This window comes from Lissotriton vulgaris, chromosome 7, assembly GCF_964263255.1.
Source record: "Lissotriton vulgaris chromosome 7, aLisVul1.2, whole genome shotgun sequence".
Taxonomy (NCBI): Eukaryota; Metazoa; Chordata; class Amphibia; order Caudata; family Salamandridae; genus Lissotriton; species Lissotriton vulgaris.
This window is the reverse complement of record NC_141695.1, coordinates 1,340,295,178-1,340,313,729: the sequence shown is the minus strand read 5'-3', so window position 1 is coordinate 1,340,313,729 and position 18,552 is coordinate 1,340,295,178. Positions and strand designations below refer to the sequence as shown.

The 18,552-nt window shown below is 46.8% G+C and overlaps 1 protein-coding gene across 1 annotated transcript in view; it reads left to right on the top strand.

The window, feature by feature from the left end:
• Positions 1-18,552, top strand: part of LOC147703652 (uncharacterized) — a 1,900,603-nt gene that overhangs the window by 1,788,996 nt on the left and 93,055 nt on the right. The window contains exon 32 of the mRNA XM_086929537.1: positions 16,505-16,540. Coding sequence (XP_086785663.1) covers positions 16,505-16,540 — 36 coding nt within the window. The remainder of the gene's footprint in view (positions 1-16,504; positions 16,541-18,552) is intronic.

The following is an 18,552-nucleotide window of genomic DNA, read 5'->3' as shown; positions in this document are numbered from 1 at the left end:
AAGCTTGAGAGCTGAACCTGGTCAGAATGTAGCGTGCCAACTGCGTATGTGCCGATAAAGAATCACAAATCTTTTATAACAGTTTGAGCGTCAGCCGAGCGCTGAGGCCATATCCAAATGAATCTTGAACACAAATCCACTGCGACTATAATATATTTATAGTTACCATCCCTCTGCAGTGATCTAGGTAAACGCAAGCTAATGGTTTATCTGAGATTTACAGGGGCGTCTGCGCAGAACGTTTCACTCTAGAGACTTTCATCTTTTGGCAGATTTCACATTCCAAAACATAGTTTCAGGTTTGTTTCCTCATGTGTGGCCACCAGTATCTCTGTTTTAATAATGATACTGTGGCAAAAACACCTGTGTGTGCATAGGCGAGCCCTTCATATGCTGCTAAGATTAGTCCTAATCTATGTTCCATGTTTGGAATTACTCTATCCCCAACTCCAGGGATTCGAGCAAACGGAACATTATTTGCATCAGTTTTATATGAGAATTTGAGTGGAAAGCCCTTTGGTAATGTTTTACCACTGTATTTACTTGAAGCATTGACAGCTAGCATTATTTCGCTGTCTATTTTCGTTTTTTGAACGAGTGATTGCAGCTATGGAAGCCGTTTGCATGGCTGCCTTCTCAGCTTCATCAGCCAATGAATCCCCTGCGACGTGAACGCCAACACGTTGATGACTCAGTGTATGTATCGCGTGGGCGTGTTGTAGTCCTTGTCTTAACTGAACTGAACTACTTAAAGGGAAAACAATGGTTTTTAGAGGTCAGAAGATGGGCGCACTGCCAGAATAGAAGCACTATAGAATAGAGTATATGGTGGTGCAACTGGGTGAGTGGACAACCATATAACCACCCAAAGGAGAAGTAAGCAAGCTGTACTAATCCAACGTATCAATAAGAGGCATACCCTATGCACACACTTAATGAGTATAAGAAGGTCACAGTGTGGCCCTAGACAATTTGACAGTTAAATGCAGAGGAACAACATTGATGCATTCGATATTAAGCAATTGGTTTACAAAATGAACATATATAGACAGAAATGGTCTTGGTATCTTGGTTTAATTTATCATAGCTTGAAGACAACCAGCCGACACGTGTTTCATCGCATCTCGCGAATCTTCAGGGCTGGAAACAATACAGAAAAAAGGGGCTGTTCTTGCGAGTAAATACAAAACAACAAGGCTATTGTTAGCCTGTAATCCACTTATGGCCGACTATCGGGACAAGCATCGAAACAGAAAAATGTCATGCATAATTAAAAATCCTTGAGAACGTTTGAGGAAGACATCCTTTAGTGTGCCGAGGTGCCCTTGGTTAAACCCTCGCTTTGTATTGGTGTTGTGTGTGTTTCATGCGTTGGGCGAGCCCTAGTGCACGATGATACCCCAAACAAGCAGTGTTCGTTCTATGTAGGGTATGCCTCTTATTAACTGAACTACTTGTTCCTTAAGCAATTTATGCTTGATTGGGCCACCTTTTGCATCTTTGTAACCGTTTTGAATCCAGTTCTGCAAGTATTCATTGTAAGATTGAACACAGTAATACGAATCGCACACAATGAGTGTGGGGAATTCGCAGTCCATATTTTCAAGCGCCATCTTGAATGCTTGTAGTTCAGCTCGCTGAGCTGTACAATCTCCTAGAGATTGTGTTTTAGTGACCATTGGTCGGAATTTGCCATGGCGCCAACGACCTTTAACGATCGCGCAAGCAGCACTATAGGCTTGTTTGCCCCTCATAGCGGGTTAGGCTGATCCGTTAGTATAACTGATACATTCATACTGCTCTAGAGGCAGAATTTCAGTAGGCAGAGGACATTCTTGTTCATATTGTAGAAATGCTTGTGTCTTCAAATATGAGTCAAAAACGTATTCAACGTCTGTTGCAGGAAGAGAATTAACCCATTGTATCCATCTCTGATGTAAAGCCTTTGCTTTTTAAATGCTTGCTTTTGACACTGCCTCTAGGGCAGGTACAGGAGTAACGACCATAATCTGCTTACCCTGTGCAAAGGCTCTCTCTTTTGCTACCGCAGTTTGAACCACTGTCAGAATTTTTTCTTTTGAAGTGAATTTCATTTCTGCTTGTGGGTACAAGTGTGAATTGTAAGCTGTTGGTACTTTTTCACCTTTGTTAAAAGTTAAGTACGTGAATCCGCATTGTCCTGGAATGAATCCAATCACTAAGTTGCGTACGTTTACGTGTGTTTGCAAATGTTTTGTTGCTAACATGTCTGTTTGGACTGAACGCAACATTTCTGTGTGTTTTTGTGTCTAATTAACTGTTTTGAAATCAGGTTTGATTAGTTCGTAGAGAGGTTTAACCCTTTCTGCGTAGTTTAGAATGTAAGTTCTTCCGAAATTTAGGAAACCTAGAATCGACTGTAAGTTCTTCAGTGTTCTTAGAGGGTGGAGCAGCGCACATTTCTCTAGAAAGTTTGCTGCCAGGCTTTTGCCTTCACTTGATAATTCATATCCTAAAAATAGGATGTTTAAATGGGCTATTCGTGATTTCTTAAAATTGAATTTATACCCTTCAGAGGCGGATCCAAGTATGATGGTGTTCCCCCTGTTCAAGTGCCTATCCAAGTCATCGTCTGTTAGAGAGATGTCATCGACATATGATAATGCCTCATCATCATAGGTTTGTAGTAACTCTGTTATTCTGGCTGAAAATAGCCCTGAACTATTCTTGAATCCCTGTGGGAGACAACAGAAGTGACTCTGTGTCCCCATAATTGAGAAAGCGGTCAAATACCTACTTTCTGGTGCAATGTTTTGACAGAAGAAACTGTTAGAAATATCTAATGTGGTTTTATACTTTTTATGTACAATGTTATTCATTAGTGCTGCACTGTGTGCATTTTGTACTGCAAAAGTTTTGCAACAAGAGTTTAGATGTCTGTAATCCAATACTAGAAAATACGTATTGTCTGGTTTGGAGACAGGATTGTTCATTGACAAGGTGCATGTTTCAATCACCCCTTGGTATTCAAGTTGATTTAATATCTCCCTGACCTGCTTTTTAGCTTCTTGCTTAACTGGATACTGCCTTTGTGCAGTTGGTTGATTTTTTAACTGAATTTTATGGTGAGGAGAATCCTCATCCCATCCTACATGATTTTTAAATAATGCAGGAGCTTGGGCTACTGCCCATTTCCTGGCATAAGTATATTTTAAATGAATTGGAATGTGGTTGAAGAAAGCTGGCATAATGATATCTTCGCCATGTGGGCACTCCCTGACAAATTGTTGTGGCCAGTCTTGTTCAGCTAGAAGAATGTCATAACCCTTTGAAAGTCGCTCCCAAAAGAGTGCTCTCATTTTTCTTGGTATGTCCCCCTCCATCCGGAGTATTACCTCATATAACTTATGTGGGACACTAACCCTGGTATCTGCAATTTCAACTTGAATAAACTCATTCAAGCCACTGTCTCCAGTTGATCCTTCAAGTTCTTGCGAGCTATGGTGACTGCTGCTGCGCTGTCCAACATCGTTTGAGCCCATTCCCCGTTCTTTGAGTTGTGTCCTCAAGATCCTCTGCATGTCTGATTTTTAGACCTGCTACTTTCTTGTTGGTGAATTGAGTTTTCTTCTTTTTCTGAACGTGCTGATTGTCTTTGGACTTTATGCGTTCTTCCTTGTGTTCTGACCATCCTCTTTTTTCGGATTTCTGTGATGAAGTCTGAAAGGTATGAGAGGAATGTGTATCAGTATCTTGATGTCTATTAGATTTTATCAAATTATCCCTATTCCTGAGGTTATACCTCCTTTCAGAGGGCTCCTTTTGAGGAGACCTACCTCGGGATTGAGAACGCTTCTCTTTAGAAGTTTGTTTAGTGTTCTCCCACTTCTTTTTGGGAGGAGCAGGAGTGTTTTTTGTAAAGACCTTTAACTGTGTAATTCTACTAAATTCTGTATATTACTTAGTAATTCATCGTCTGACATTGCTTCAATGTTTGGGTCAGGTCTGTAGTAGGCTAAAGCTAACCAAGTTGCCCCATGGTCTACTTAGTGGACCGAGCCTGGTAATGTGATTTATATGTTTTAGGGCGCCTTTAAACCAGAGCGCATGCTCCTAGTAAGTTAGTGGAATTTCTATATCCTCGAAAGGAATGAATACCAGTGGTGGTTCATCTTCTTTGTAGAAGTGAAACACTTTTGTTCTTGGATCTGCTTCAGGGAAGACTATCCATAAATAGAATACCTCTGTCTGGTGATAATCATGTCCCTCTATCACAAAAACTACCCTACCACCTGTTGCTGATAGGCCATTTGGTATGAGTTTTATAGTGATGGCTTTCCTTAAATTTTCTGGAATGCTTAGAGCATCCTCGTCTGTCTCTTGGAGACCGGTAAAGTTTAAAGTTTGTACGGCGTTGTCGCCTGTAGCTCCACCGGCCTTAGTATTATTATCGAGGGACATTTTTTGTTGACTGAAAGTTTGCAGAGCAAGTTTCAGGGAAACAAAGATAAGGTGTGTAGGAAGGTACCTCCTGACTATGGTTGCCCCCAACTCTTTGCCCTGGGTTTTAGCTGGTTTTTGACATAGTCGACCTGGGGCCCTGCCAATCAGGACCCCAGGCCTACTGCTCTCTCTGTAAAATGGATTCCATGTACCCTAGGTGCATTTACCAATTGGTACTGGGCCACCTTATCAGACCCTGTAACTCAGGGCATAGGTGTACCCAGGGCTGCCAGGGGCTGCAGCATGTATTATGCCACCCCTGGAAGGCCTCCTAAATTTGACACAACTGGCTGCATGACAGCTGGGGCAAAGTCGTGTAATCACCCTTTGCTGTAGGTGTAGTATACCTATACCTAACCCTAAAATGGACACACAGATTCCTATCAGTCACTCCTATGGCAGGCCTTGACAATCCTGAAGGCAGAGTGCTTGGAATCGTGTGAGATGGTGCTCTGGCATGAGCTGAGCCTGTCTGCAGCTTGCGGAACCAAGTCCTAATAGCTGTTCCATGATATCGCATACCATATACTCTTAAGTGCATTATAATCCTCGCGGTTAAATGCTATCTTTGGTATTGCTTTATCAAAACATGTCGAGTAAGGTGTCATACGAATTGGAATACTAACCCCTCGCCAATTCTGGTGACGGGGTTAGCATTCCACCCTTCTAGAGGGACACGACATGTATGTAACTGTGAACCCCGGTTAAAGTTAACTGAAGCCTCAGCTCCACAAAATGGATGCTGCCACCACAGACACGAGTCTGACCCCCTGCAGCTGGGAGTCCTTCCAGCGAGGGGAGCCTGGACAAAGGGTTTCCTGTCAGGGGCGGTGCTAGCACCGTCCCAGACATGGTTTTGTGTATCCTGGGTAGGCAGGGCTTTTCAGGAAGGTGACTGCTGAGTGGCACCCCGGTGCTCACTACGCATAGGCCGGTCAGAACCAGTCCAGGGGCACACCAGCCCCTGGCCTGGGGAAAGTCCGGCATGGCAGAGGGGTGTAACCACCCCCCTCCTAGTCCCACCCATAGGCAGGACCTAGTCACCGGGTCAGCCCCCTTTTTTAGTATAACGATGGGAGCGGGCCCCCTGTTCAAATTAGATCATCTTTGGAATCAAGACACGACTTTCTGCGAAAGGACATCAAGATTTCATCTTCAAGATTCTCCCTTGTGGCTAAGGAGTAGTCACCCTGCATCAAGCGGGCACCATCCTAAGAACACTGCGGTCTGCTGCAAGTCCTTCTTCACGAATCCGACGACCCAGCTCGACGAGACCCGGCTTCCCTGGCACCTCTGACCTCTACTCACCTCTACAGCAAAGCTGAGAACTGTGAGTGCGACGAGTCCTCGAGGGACCGATGATCGCCAAGACTGCACAACTTCTTTGTAACAAGCCCACCGTGTGCTCCACTGGTGAGTGCTTTGGGGTCCGAGAAGCCCCAATCCTGAGCAGCTCCAGCACCGAAAATCAGCCCTCCAGCATCTCCACAATCTGCGTGGGGCCCTTCTGCTTTTGCGTGCTCACCGCGCTGTGTGGCTACTAGCCGGCTGGCTTGTGGCCTTCTTCACGACGCCGGACGACATCACTGCTGCTGGTCTGGTTGCTCCAGACTGGCCCTTGCTTCCTTGCAACAGAGAAGCACCCCGGACCCTCCTGGTCCACTCCAGACGCCATTTTGAGTCCACCGCGTGGGCTTGAATTTGCCAAGGCTTTGTTGCCCAATCCTGGGTCCAGCGACGCCGACAGCTTCCATCTTCGTGGGACAGCTCGCTCCTCCATCCTGGTCGCCGACAACGCCTCCTGGTCCGTGAGATCTGCGAGCACAGCGTCACCCACTCACCTAGTCGAGGTGACTACCATCCGGTGTCCTCCTGGTGCCACCTGACTACTGGCTAGTAGTCTCGAACTTGGTCCCCTCTGCTTTCAGGTGTCATCTTCCTTCGATCCAGGCTTGGATCCATCGAACTTTCTTCACTGGTCGCCTGCCAGCAACTTCTTTCTTCCAGGCTCCTGGTCCGTCTACGAGGATTCCCGACGTCTTTTGAGACCTATGCAGCTGCAGCCCCTGGGCTAGGTAACTTCGGCATTTCGGTGCCCCAGCATAGCCTCACTATCCAAGGGTCAGAATCCACTTTCGTTTTCCTCCTACCAGGTCGGGTTCGCCCGAGAACACTAACTTTGTCATTACTAGCTACCATAGACTTTGTCCCGCATCACGCTTGAGAGTGCACACTCTGCACCCGAGTCCCCTAGGCCTCCTAGAAGTAATCTGAAGATTCTATAGTCAAGACCTAGCGATTCCAAAGCCTATTAGTACTGTACTTACCTGCTAGTAATTTCGCATTCCACTTTCAGAGTATATGGTTTTCCGTGCCCCTCGGGCATTTGTATATACTGTGCTAACTTAAGTATTTTCGTAAAGGTTTTGTTTTGTGCTTAGTACCCTGTCCTCATAAAGAGTACAGGGCTGTTGTGATTTAAATAAATACACTGTTTATTTTCATAACACTTGTGTGGTGTCCTTTCACTTGGTGTTCAAGGGGTACATGTGTGGTATAACAGCTGGCTTAACACGCCCTCTCGAGTCTTTAGCCTTAGACTGCTCGTATCCACGCTACTAGGATAGCTGGTCTATAAGGTTGACTACAACCAATCATCAATAAGGGTTGCTGGACTGATACATAGTGTTCACTAGAATAGTGAGCACTGCATATCAAGCCACCTTCTCACATTGGTGAGCAGCGGTTGGGATTTGAGCTTGCTGTTGTTTTACCACACGTATCCTAAGAATATCTTGTTGAAAGATCACATAAGTACTTCAGGTACATATAACTAAGCTTAGAATACTCTGAGTTCTACTGAACCAGCTGTTGCAGCTCCTCAAGGCTTAGCACACCTTGGCTGCAACTCTTAGCAAGGGATCAGTAGGCAAACACATAGTGTAGGTAGGTGCATCACTTACACCACACTAGAAACAGTATGTCTGACAAAGGAGGGAACTCTGAGTCTCCCCTTGTGTCAGTGGACCCTCCACAGGTCCTCCCTTCCAGATATACTGTGCTTAGCTTCCATGAGTTACGACAGGTGTGTACCTCTAGGAAGATTAAGCAGGGGTCTAACCCCACAACTTCCTTTCTGATTGGTCTCTTAGAGACTTATGATGCCAGAAAAGCTGAGAAACTTCTTAGCTCTTCTAATCCAGATGGAGGTATGCCTCCCCTTGAGGGAACCAGAGGAGACCCTGACCTAATCCATCTCTCAGCTGAGACTGAAGAGGGGGAGGAGGATGAGGATCCCTCTGGGGATGAGGCAGACAAGGGACAGGTAGAAGTCAGCAGACTAACCAGGTCCAACTTAAGCAGACATGAGATGAGTACTGGGGGACCCCTGGGGCCACTCTCGGTCAGCTTAACATTGGGAATGGACGAGCTAGGTCTCTATCCAGAGGCTCTGGCAGATCCCTTCAAACCAATGGCTCTCAACACTCCTCTCAGAAGGGGATGACATCCCCTCAGAGGAGAGTGTATGAAGCTAAAGAAAGGGCAGCCAATCTGAGGATTGAAAGGGAAGAACTTGCCCTGGCCAAAGAGAGGCTTGCCTTTGCTAGAGAGCAACAGTTAAGTGGGGTAGTCCCCACTGATGGCAGCATTGTACCTAGCAATAGGGAAAGGTGTTTTGATACAAAACACCTGGGTAAGATAGTGCCCCCCTTTAAACAAGGGGATGACATCCACAAATGGATTACTGCTTTGGAGAGAGCCTGCAATGTGCAGGGTGTTCCCCAAAGTCAGTGGGCAGCTATCTTGTGGCTCTCCTTTGATGGTAAAGGTAGAGATAAGCTCCTCACTACTAGAGTTGAGGATGCTAACAATTACCAAGTCCTGAAGAATACACTGGTTGATGGGTTTGGTTTAACCACTGAACAATACAGGATGCTGTTCAGAGATACCCAGAAAACTCAGTCTCAGGATTGGACTGACTTTGTTGATTGTGCCACTAAGGCTTTTGAAGGCTGGCTACTGGGTAGTAAGGTTACTGATTTTAAAGGATTGTACAATCTAATTATGAGGGAGCAAATCTTAAGTAATTGTCAGAACCAGTTATTACACCAGCACCTGGTAGACTCAGATCTGACCTCTCCACAGGAATTGGGTAAGAGGGCAGACAAATGGGTCAGAACCAGGGTCAGGCCTAAAAACCAGGGTGGTGACCAAAAGAAGGAATCAACCAAGCCTCAAGAGAAGGGTGGGGATAAATCCACAGAGAAGACTTCCCAAGGGCCCCAAAACTCCAACAAGGGTGGTGGGTCCCAGAACACTCCTTCAGAACAGAAGAAACCTTATTGCCATACCTGTAAACAGGTGGGCCATTACAAAAGTGATGCCAGTTGCCCTAAAAATGGCAGTAAGGGAAATATACCCCCAGGTAATACTCCTAAACCTCCTGTTACGACTAGTGGTAATCCCCCAGGTGGTGGGAGTGCCCCCAAGAATGTGGTGGGCATTACTTTGGGCAATCAGGAGGACTATGGCCTAGCCAGGTCCCCTGACCACACTCTTGTCTGTGAGACTGGCATGGGGTTTGCCAACTTCACTACTGGACCCCACATTTTGGGAAAGTATAGACAAGAGGTCATAATGAATGCTCAGAAAGTTGAGGCATTCAGAGACACAGGGGCCAGCATCACCATGGTGATTGACCATCTGGTCCCCTCTGCTCAACTGACCCCTGGTTTTACTTATCAGGTGACAGACATTCATGGAGTGAAGAGGAGGCATCCCATGGCAGTAGTCAAGCTCAGCTGGGGTAATGTCACAGGGCCCATGAGGGTGGCAGTGACAGATAACCTACCTGTAGATTGCTTACTGGGGAATGACCTGGAACTCTCAGCATGGGCTGAGGTGGAGCAAGAAACTCACTCCAGAATGATAGGCCTATCCAGACAGGTTAGTGGGGCAGTAATAGCTACAGCCCCAGTCCAAGCACCATTCCTCCCTGAAAAGGTTGGAAGGGCAGTGGTAGCCACTGCCCAGGCTCAGACAGACTTTCCAGAACAGGATAGGAGGGCTGTGACAGTCACAGCCCAAACACAGACTGAGTGCCCTCCTGAAAAGGTTGGCAAGGTTGAAATGGTCTCAGCCTCTACTCAAACAGATAGTGAGGTTGTGAAGCCTGAAACAATGGATCACTCCACTCAAACAGAGAGCATTGAGGAGGAAGAAGAGTCTTCCCCCTCCCAGACACTAGGTGAGAGCCAGCCTCCTCAGGGAACTGACTCTACCCCTGTTGAAGGAACTGCCCCAGAGGTAGTCAGGCCTAGCCTGGCAGAGCCCCTGATGGCAGTGGACCCTTCCCAGGTGGGACCCAGTCTGGAGCAGGTAACCTGCACCTCTCTACCCTGCCTCAGTCAGCCCAGGGCTGAAGAGGTCAGGGAGGCCAGTGGTGGACCCCAAAGGGCCCCCTGTCCAAAAGAACCCCTTAATCAGCAGATTAGGATCACTGAAGCTGGTAAACCTAGCCAGGTGAAAATAAAACAGACTCCTGAGGGATCCCCCTTAAAAGTAGTTAGGGACCTCCCACAGCTGGACACTGTTGGGCACAGCCAAACATGGGGCCTAAAAACCCCAGACCTGACCTGTCCCTCCAGTAAGCCAAACAGAGGGACTCAGCCTCCAGCTTTAGGTAGCCAGAGGCTGACCCTGAGAGCTCAGTGCATCTCAGCTAAAGAAAGAAAGGCATACATGATGAATGGTGATTGGAGGAAGTTGAGCCCAAAGGTAGAGGAGCCTCACTTCAGTACTCCATCCCAGCATCAGCCTTCTTCTTTCCCAAGACACACCAAAGGCAGAGATTCCCTATGGTGGAGACCCTCAGATACCCTTAGGGTGAGGGGTTGCCTAGTGGACCATGACACAGGGGGAAACCAAGCCAGAGCTGGTCCTTCCTTATATGGCCACTTAGGTAATAGAGGCTTACCTGGACAAGGATAGCCTTATCTCCTTTCGTTTGGGGGGGGGGGGGGGGGGGGGTTGTGTAGGAAGGTACCTCCTGACTATGGTTGCCCCCAACTCTTTGCCCTGTGTTTTAGCTGGTTTTTGACATAGTCGACCTGGGGCCCTGCCAATCAGGACCCCAGGCCTACTGCTCTCTCTGTAAAATGGATTCCATGTACCCTAGGTGCATTTACCAATTGGTACTGGGCCACCTTATCAGACCCTGTAACTCAGGGCATAGGTGTACCCAGGGCTGCCAGGGGCTGCAGCATGTATTATGCCACCCCTGGCTGGCCTCCTAAATTTGACACAACTGGCTGCATGACAGCTGGGGCAGAGTCGTGTAATCACCCTTTGCTGTAGGTGTAGTATACCTATACCTAACCCTAAAATGGACACACAGATTCCTATCAGTCACTCCTATGGCAGGCCTTGACAATCCTGAAGGCAGAGTGCTTGGAATCGTGTGAGATGGTGCTCTGGCATGAGCTGAGCCTGTCTGCAGCTTGCGGAACCAAGTCCTAATAGCTGTTCCATGATATCGCATACCATATACTCTTAAGTGCATTATAATCCTCGCGGTTAAATGCTATCTTTGGTATTGCTTTATCAAAACATGTCGAGTAAGGTGTCATACGAATTGGAATACTAACCCCTCGCCAATTCTGGCGACGGGGTTAGCATTCCACCCTTCTAGAGGGACGCGACATGTATGTAACTGTGAACCCCGGTTAAAGTTAACTGAAGCCTCAGCTCCACAAAATGGATGCTGCCACCACAGACACGAGTCTGACCCCCTGCAGCTGGGAGTCCTTCCAGCGAGGGGAGCCTGGACAAAGGGTTTCCTGTCAGGGGCGGTGCTAGCACCATCCCAGACATGGTTTTGTGTATCCTGGGTAGGCAGGGCTTTTCAGGAAGGTGACTGCTGAGTGGCACCCCGGTGCTCACTACGCATAGGCCGGTCAGAACCAGTCCAGGGGCACACCAGCCCCTGGCCTGGGGAAAGTCCGGCATGGCAGAGGGGTGTAACCACCCCCCTCCTAGTCCCACCCATAGGCAGGACCTAGTCACCGGGTCAGCCCCCTTTTTTAGTATAAAGATGGGAGCGGGCCCCCTGTTCAAATTAGATCATCTTTGGAATCAAGACACGACTTTCTGCGAAAGGACATCAAGATTTCTTCTTCAAGATTCTCCCTTGTGGCTAAGGAGTAGTCACCCTGCATCAAGCGGGCACCATCCTAAGAACACTGCGGTCTGCTGCAAGTCCTTCTTCACGAATCCGACGACCCAGCTCGACGAGACCCGGCTTCCCTGGCACCTCTGACCTCTACTCACCTCTACAGCAAAGCTGAGAACTGTGAGTGCGACGAGACCTCGAGGGACCGACGATCGCCAAGACTGCATGACTTCTTTGTAACAAGCCCACCGTGTGCTCCAATGGTGAGTGCTTTGGGGTCCGAGAAGCCCCAACCCTGAGCAGCTCCAGCACCGAAGATCAGCCCTCCAGCATCTCCACGATCTGCGTGGGGCCCTTCTGCTTTTGCGTGCTCACCGCGCTGTGTGGCTACTAGCCGGCTGGCTTGTGGCCTTCTTCACGACGCCGGACGACATCACTGCTGCTGGTCTGGTTGCTCCAGACTGGCCCTTGCTTCCTTGCAACAGAGAAGCACCCCGGACCCTCCTGGTCCACTCCAGACACCATTTTGAGTCCACCGCGTGGGCTTGAATTTGCCAAGGCTTTGTTGCCCAATCCTGGGTCCAGCGACGCCGACAGCTTCCATCTTCGTGGGACAGCTCGCTCCTCCATCCTGGTCGCCGACAACGCCTCCTGGTCCGTGAGATCTGCGAGCACAGTGTCACCCACTCACCTAGTCGTGGTGACTACCATCCGGTGCCCTCCTGGTGCCACCTGACTACTGGCTAGTAGTCTCGAACTTGGTCCCCTCTGCTTTCAGGTGTCATCTTCCTTCGATCCAGGCTTGGATCCATCGAACTTTCTTCACTGGTCGCCTGCCAGCAACTTCTTTCTTCCAGGCTCCTGGTCCGTCTACGAGGATTCCCGACGTCTTTTGAGACCTATGCAGCTGCAGCCCCTGGGCTAGGTAACTTCGGCATTTCGGTGCCCCAGCATAGCCTCACTATCCAAGGGTCAGAATCCACTTTCGTTTTCCTCCTACCAGGTCGGGTTCGCCCGAGAACACTAACTTTGTCATTACTAGCTACCATAGACTTTGTCCCGCATCACGCGTGAGAGTGCACACTCTGCACCCGAGTCCCCTAGGCCTCCTAGAAGTAATCTGAAGATTCTATAGTCAAGACCTAGCGATTCCAAAGCCTATTAGTACTGTACTTACCTGCTAGTAATTTCGCATTCCACTTTCAGAGTATATGGTTTTCCGTGCCCCTCGGGCATTTGTATATACTGTGCTAACTTAAGTATTTTCGTAAAGGTTTTGTTTTGTGCTTAGTACCCTGTCCTCATAAAGAGTACAGGGCTGTTGTGATTTAAATAAATACACTGTTTATTTTCATAACACTTGTGTGGTGTCCTTTCACTTGGTGTTCAAGGGGTACATGTGTGGTATAACAGCTGGCTTAACACGCCCTCTCGAGTCTTTAGCCTTAGACTGCTCGTATCCACGCTACTAGGATAGCTGGTCTATAAGGTTGACTACAACCAATCATCAATAAGGGTTGCTGGACTGATACATAGTGTTCACTAGAATAGTGAGCACTGCATATCAAGCCACCTTCTCACAAGGTGCTCAATATTTCGGAACACTGCACCCTTCAGCATTGAATAAACCAAAAACTAATACATAGGATTTTTTCATCCTACTCAGCTATGGCGGATATTATCCTTTTACCCACTCCAGACGTCTATAGGAGTATTTACGGAAAAAAGGTTCTCTGAGAAAAGCACAACTGAGTTACTTTAGTATCTAGCATTAAATTAGTTCCTTACCAAACGTTGGGCGCCATGTAGTGTAGTTTCTATATTTCCAATAGGCTCTGCACATCGGAATAATATATCCTATAGATTTGACGTAGATCTTATGTCAATAGGTCTCTATTGAATATATTAAACTTAATTGTGTGTGTGCCAGGTAACTCAGAGGTCACTAGAAACTTTCTTGAATACATAAGAAGGGATTAGTTTCTGACAACCGCATAAACATGATAACTTTGTTTCCCAAGAATAAGAATATATCTCTCAGAGTTGTGGAAACAATAGATAACTAGTTCACTCAGTCAATCGCGCATGCTTCGTTTCTACAGAGTTGCAGAGAAATAGTGAGACAGGCGTTTTCAATAAAAAGGTTTTTTTTTTAATAATATTTTATTGAAACAGAAAAGGTAGAGTCGACAATCCAATCACTGGAGAATAGTAACAAGGTTGATTCGATACACAATATGTAGCAGAAATTATATATCAGTGTGCATTACGACATGAATGTCCAGCTCTGTCCATAGCCAGCTCAGCTGTTGGGGAATCACAAATGTCACCTCTATAATGCTTCCAATGTCCCCATTTCTTGTCCCACTTTTTAGGGCAGCCTCTCAGTTTGTACACAGTCTTCTCGGCGAGCATACAGCGATCCATCTCGGCCAACCACTCCACCACCAATGGTCGTGTAGGAACCCCCCAGTGCATTGCTACTGAACGTTTTATGAGCAGGAATCCTAGAGCCACCCACTGCAGCTCCACTGCAGTCAGATCAGTGGCCCCCCATATATTGAGGATGCCCTCTTTCAGTGACAGTGGGACAGGCTTCCCCAACGCGTTCCTCTTTTTCCGGGTTGCTCCCTCCCAGAACCATTGAATCACAGGATAATCCCATAAGACATGATAAAAGGTACCAATCAAGCCACAGCCTCGGAGACACAGGTCGTCTGGGCGTCTCCCTATTCTAGCCAAGAGGGGAGCAGACATGTAGGCCCTGTGCAAGACCTTCAGCTGGATCAGCCAGAAGCGATGATTAATCGCCGCTTCCTTGGGGGACATCAAAGCTGCCTGCCACTCCTCATCCTCCAAGTGTCCCACTTCCACTTGCCATTTATCACGCAGGGTTTGGAAGGTATCGGGGAGAATGTTGCACAATTTACGATAGGTGTAGGATATGGCTTTCAAAGGGAGGGGTTCTGAGAGTAGTCTGTCCTTCAAGGTTAAGGCGGGTGGGTGGGAGGAGAGGTCAGGTATAGTAGTGAGGATTGCGTGTTTAATTTGGAGATACCGAAAACTTTCCGTCTGTGCAAGTGTGTATTTGTCCTGCAGTTCTGTAAAAGTCAACAGCTTCCCTTTGTGTGCCAGGTCACCCGGAGTAGAAATCCCTATAGTGTCCCACCTGTCGAAACCTAAGTGGAAGCAAAGGGAGCCGAGTTGTTGCGATGCCCACAGTGGTGTGGCCTTGGTACGTTTATTAGACCAACCCAGATTTTTATTGGCCTGGTGCCATACAGCCACTGTCTGTGCCATGGGTCCTATATATCTCTTTCGGGACGGTTTGCTGTAGAGGGCCCCCAAGTAACCCTCCCGTCCTGTCTGATATTGTTCTCAGTGGAAGGCTGAATTCAGCGGTGAGCCATGGACCCAATGGTTAGTGGCCACTAGTTGTGATGACCAATAATAGAGGTGTATATTGGGTAAGACGATGCACCCATCGTACCACCCCTTGGTGAGTTTGTGGAGGGCTTCACGGGCTGCCCCTCCATTCCACAGCAGGATCCGTAAATCCACCTCTATTGCGTTAAAGTAGGAGTCAACAACCGGGAAGGGACAGTTCTGGAGAGCGTATGGGAACCTAGGGAGTGCTAGCATTTTAAATAAAGCAACAAAAAGGGTTTATTGAACAGTCTTCTTTCTCGTGCAAGAGAAGTGAACTGCTACAATCGTTAGGCAGACTGCAAAGTATAATGCGTACAGCGTAAACAGTAATATGAAATAATACTGTAAGAGCATTGTGTGGTTTCTAAGCCATATAAAAATACATACATAAATAACATTGACTAAAATACTCAACTGGTGCTTCTAAAATACGCCTACCCCAATGTACCTAACCTAGGTCTAGTACGGGGGAAGAATTAAGTATGGTCTTTTGCGTAAGTTTAGTTTTGCCAGGAATCTACCAAAGGTTTCTCTAGGTTCTAATCAGCTCCATACCTGGGAATGAAGTAGGGCTGTAATCTCTGTCTCGGGACTCGATTTCCCAACACCCCGCAAGGGGAGTCAGGAAGACTGGAGATGGATTCTTGGCAGAAGAAAGGCAGCTTCCTGATCAGTGCATCAGCTGGAGAGTCGGCTTCCTTCGGCACTTGCTGTAGCGAGCTGCGTCGGGCAAGTAGGGCTTCGAACAGCTCCAAATCACTGTATCTTGCTATAGCAAGTGAAGATATATTTATACCTTGAAGGTGTTTTGGGATGCCATAGTTTGACGTAAAGTCAGGTATATGAACATCATAAATGAACCCGTGGGGAATAGTTGTTCATTGTAAAGTAACTGAGTTCTTGGAGAAATCAATATTCAAGCAAGGGGACGTTCCCTAATGGCTTAAGCTGGTTTTCCACGAAATCGTTGTGACTTTTGGTGAACGGATGGAAGTAGCCATGCCTGTATTTGGGTAGCATGGGCTATGCCTAAATAAGGGCTTCATTTCTATGCCTATATAAGGGCAACATGAGTTGTACCTATATAAGGGCATGTATCGGGAAAATTCAACCACAGCCTTAAACGCCACACAACACTAGAAAGATTGTTCCAGAAGGTAAGTGACTTTTTCTTCCGTGCAGGATCTAAGATGCCACAGCAGTGCTCTGTTTTCAAGTGCAGTACCTTACATCACAATATATTTCTCTATTTTCCAGTGGATACTCCAAATTCCTGCACTGCAGTGAGGTGGAGCGTTCTGTATTCTAGTTCAGTGCTTCATATTTAACTCTCTGACATAGCCATCCTGAAAGGTTCCACAGTTTGCACTCTTGTGCACTTGTGCGTCTTGTAATAATTTGCATTATTCTTGTTTTACTCAGGATCAGAACAGGCCCCTCCCCCAGCTCCTCGCTCAGGTGAGAAAATCTCTCTTTTCTCTAGGATGTTATAGGACATGTAAAAGCTTTCCAGTATTTCACCAGTAATTGTTTTGTATTGTGTTGGAACATTTATATAGCACTTACTATCCCTACTTGGGACGCTGGAGCGCTTGCCCTCGTGGATAGCACGCTACAGCACGTGGAGTGTGCTGTTAGACATGTTTGTACTTTATGTTGATCCTGTGAGGCAAGTGTTGACATGTTGTGCGCTATGACCATGAAGGTAGGTTTATTATATTATAGAACCAGGGCTTAGTAGAATGATGGATGGAGAAGGGTGAAAGAGATGGGCGCAGTTGGACTTTGCACTGATTCAGTGACATTCTTTATCCCATCCGCCACTCAGTGTCAGTACTTAGCCATCCAACACTGGGTCACTTAGCCCTGCATCTGCCTCATGCTAGCCATCCTCTCTTACCATTTGAGAAATGGCTTCACACTAGACATACTGATGACGTCTACTCTCCAACATATATATTTCTCAACACTCTACAGAACCCCGTCAAATCCTCTGCACTGTTGCGCTAGGAGAAAAGTGCGAACGCCTCTTCACTTCCAAAGAAGGGTCAGCCATTCAAAAGTGAGCCCATTCCCATTCTTTCGTACATAGCACCTCAGGCAAAGGAACATTCCTCAACAAATCGCACTATAGGTACTATACCCCTGCGCAAACAGCTCAATGGAAGAGATACGGATATGCATGTTGCTGGAGGGGCTGCGACCAAGTGTGAACGTTAGCCCACCTTCTTTGGCAGTGTACAAAGCTTTAGCAGTACTGGACCGAGGTCTTTGCCTCCATTGACCAAATGTATAACATCAAACTCCCCAGATTCCAGAGCTACATTCTCCTGGGTCTCCTGAATGCCCTGACGTATCCCTTGAAATCCACGGGTGGACGAGCCATCACTCTGGCTCTATGCCCTGCCAAGAAAGTATTGCTAGCACTTTGGGGTACAGCTACAATACCCACTCACTTAGACTGATTCTACAAAATCTGGGATCTCCTTGCCATGGAGAAGCTAACATCCTCAGTAGGGCAGAAGCTGCCTCAATTAAACAAGATGTGGGGACCCTGTCTGAAATTCCTGTCCCAAGAATTCTTAGAATTGACATGCCCAGGCTACTTACACATCCTCCTCCTTATACCCACAAAAAACAGTATTGACTGATATAGCACTCACCTTCAGTTTTGTGACAAGCGATATACATTGTTTCTATGTTGAAGGCCATCATTTCAGCTAAATAGGTAATTCATTTCCCCCACTCTACTGTCCCCATCTCTATGTCTATTCTCTTCAGTTTTCTCCCTTTTCACTTGGTCCCCACCCGCAATGGATGTTGGTCGTAGTTTTTTTTGTATTGTTCTTTTCAAAGTCAAACTTAATAAAAGGATTTAACCCTAAAAAGTAATTGCCCCCATTCTACTGACTGGATTTCTGTTGTTTTGGCGTCAAATTATTTTTAAACTTTTGATTATTTTTCTAAATTGGTGCATGATTTTTCTTGTGTTGTGTTTCATTTCATTACTGTTTGTGTGCTGCATAAAGACTTCACACACTGCATCTAAGTTAAGTCTGAGTGTTTTGTGCCAAGCTACCAAAGGGTAGGTTAATTAAGTGACTGTTTTGGTTCACCCGAACAAGGATTGTGGTTGTTGCTTGATTTGGGTTTACAACCCCCCTCAAGCAAGAACTCAGTTTCTTACATTCTCCTATCAAAGTGGAGAGCTATTGAAACGTTTCTGAATTCAGTCTGACACCTGCGTTATATACAAAGTGAGGAATCTGCAGGTAGTCAAAGTATCCACTAGAAAGATTGTTCCAGAAGGTAAGTAACTTTTTCTTCCATGCTGGATCTAAGATGCCACAGCAGTGCTCTGATTTCTTGTGCAGTACCTCACATCACAAGGTATTTCTCTACTTTCCAGTGGATACTCCACATTCCTGCACTGCAGTGAGGTGGAGCATTCTGTGTTCTAGTTTAGTGCT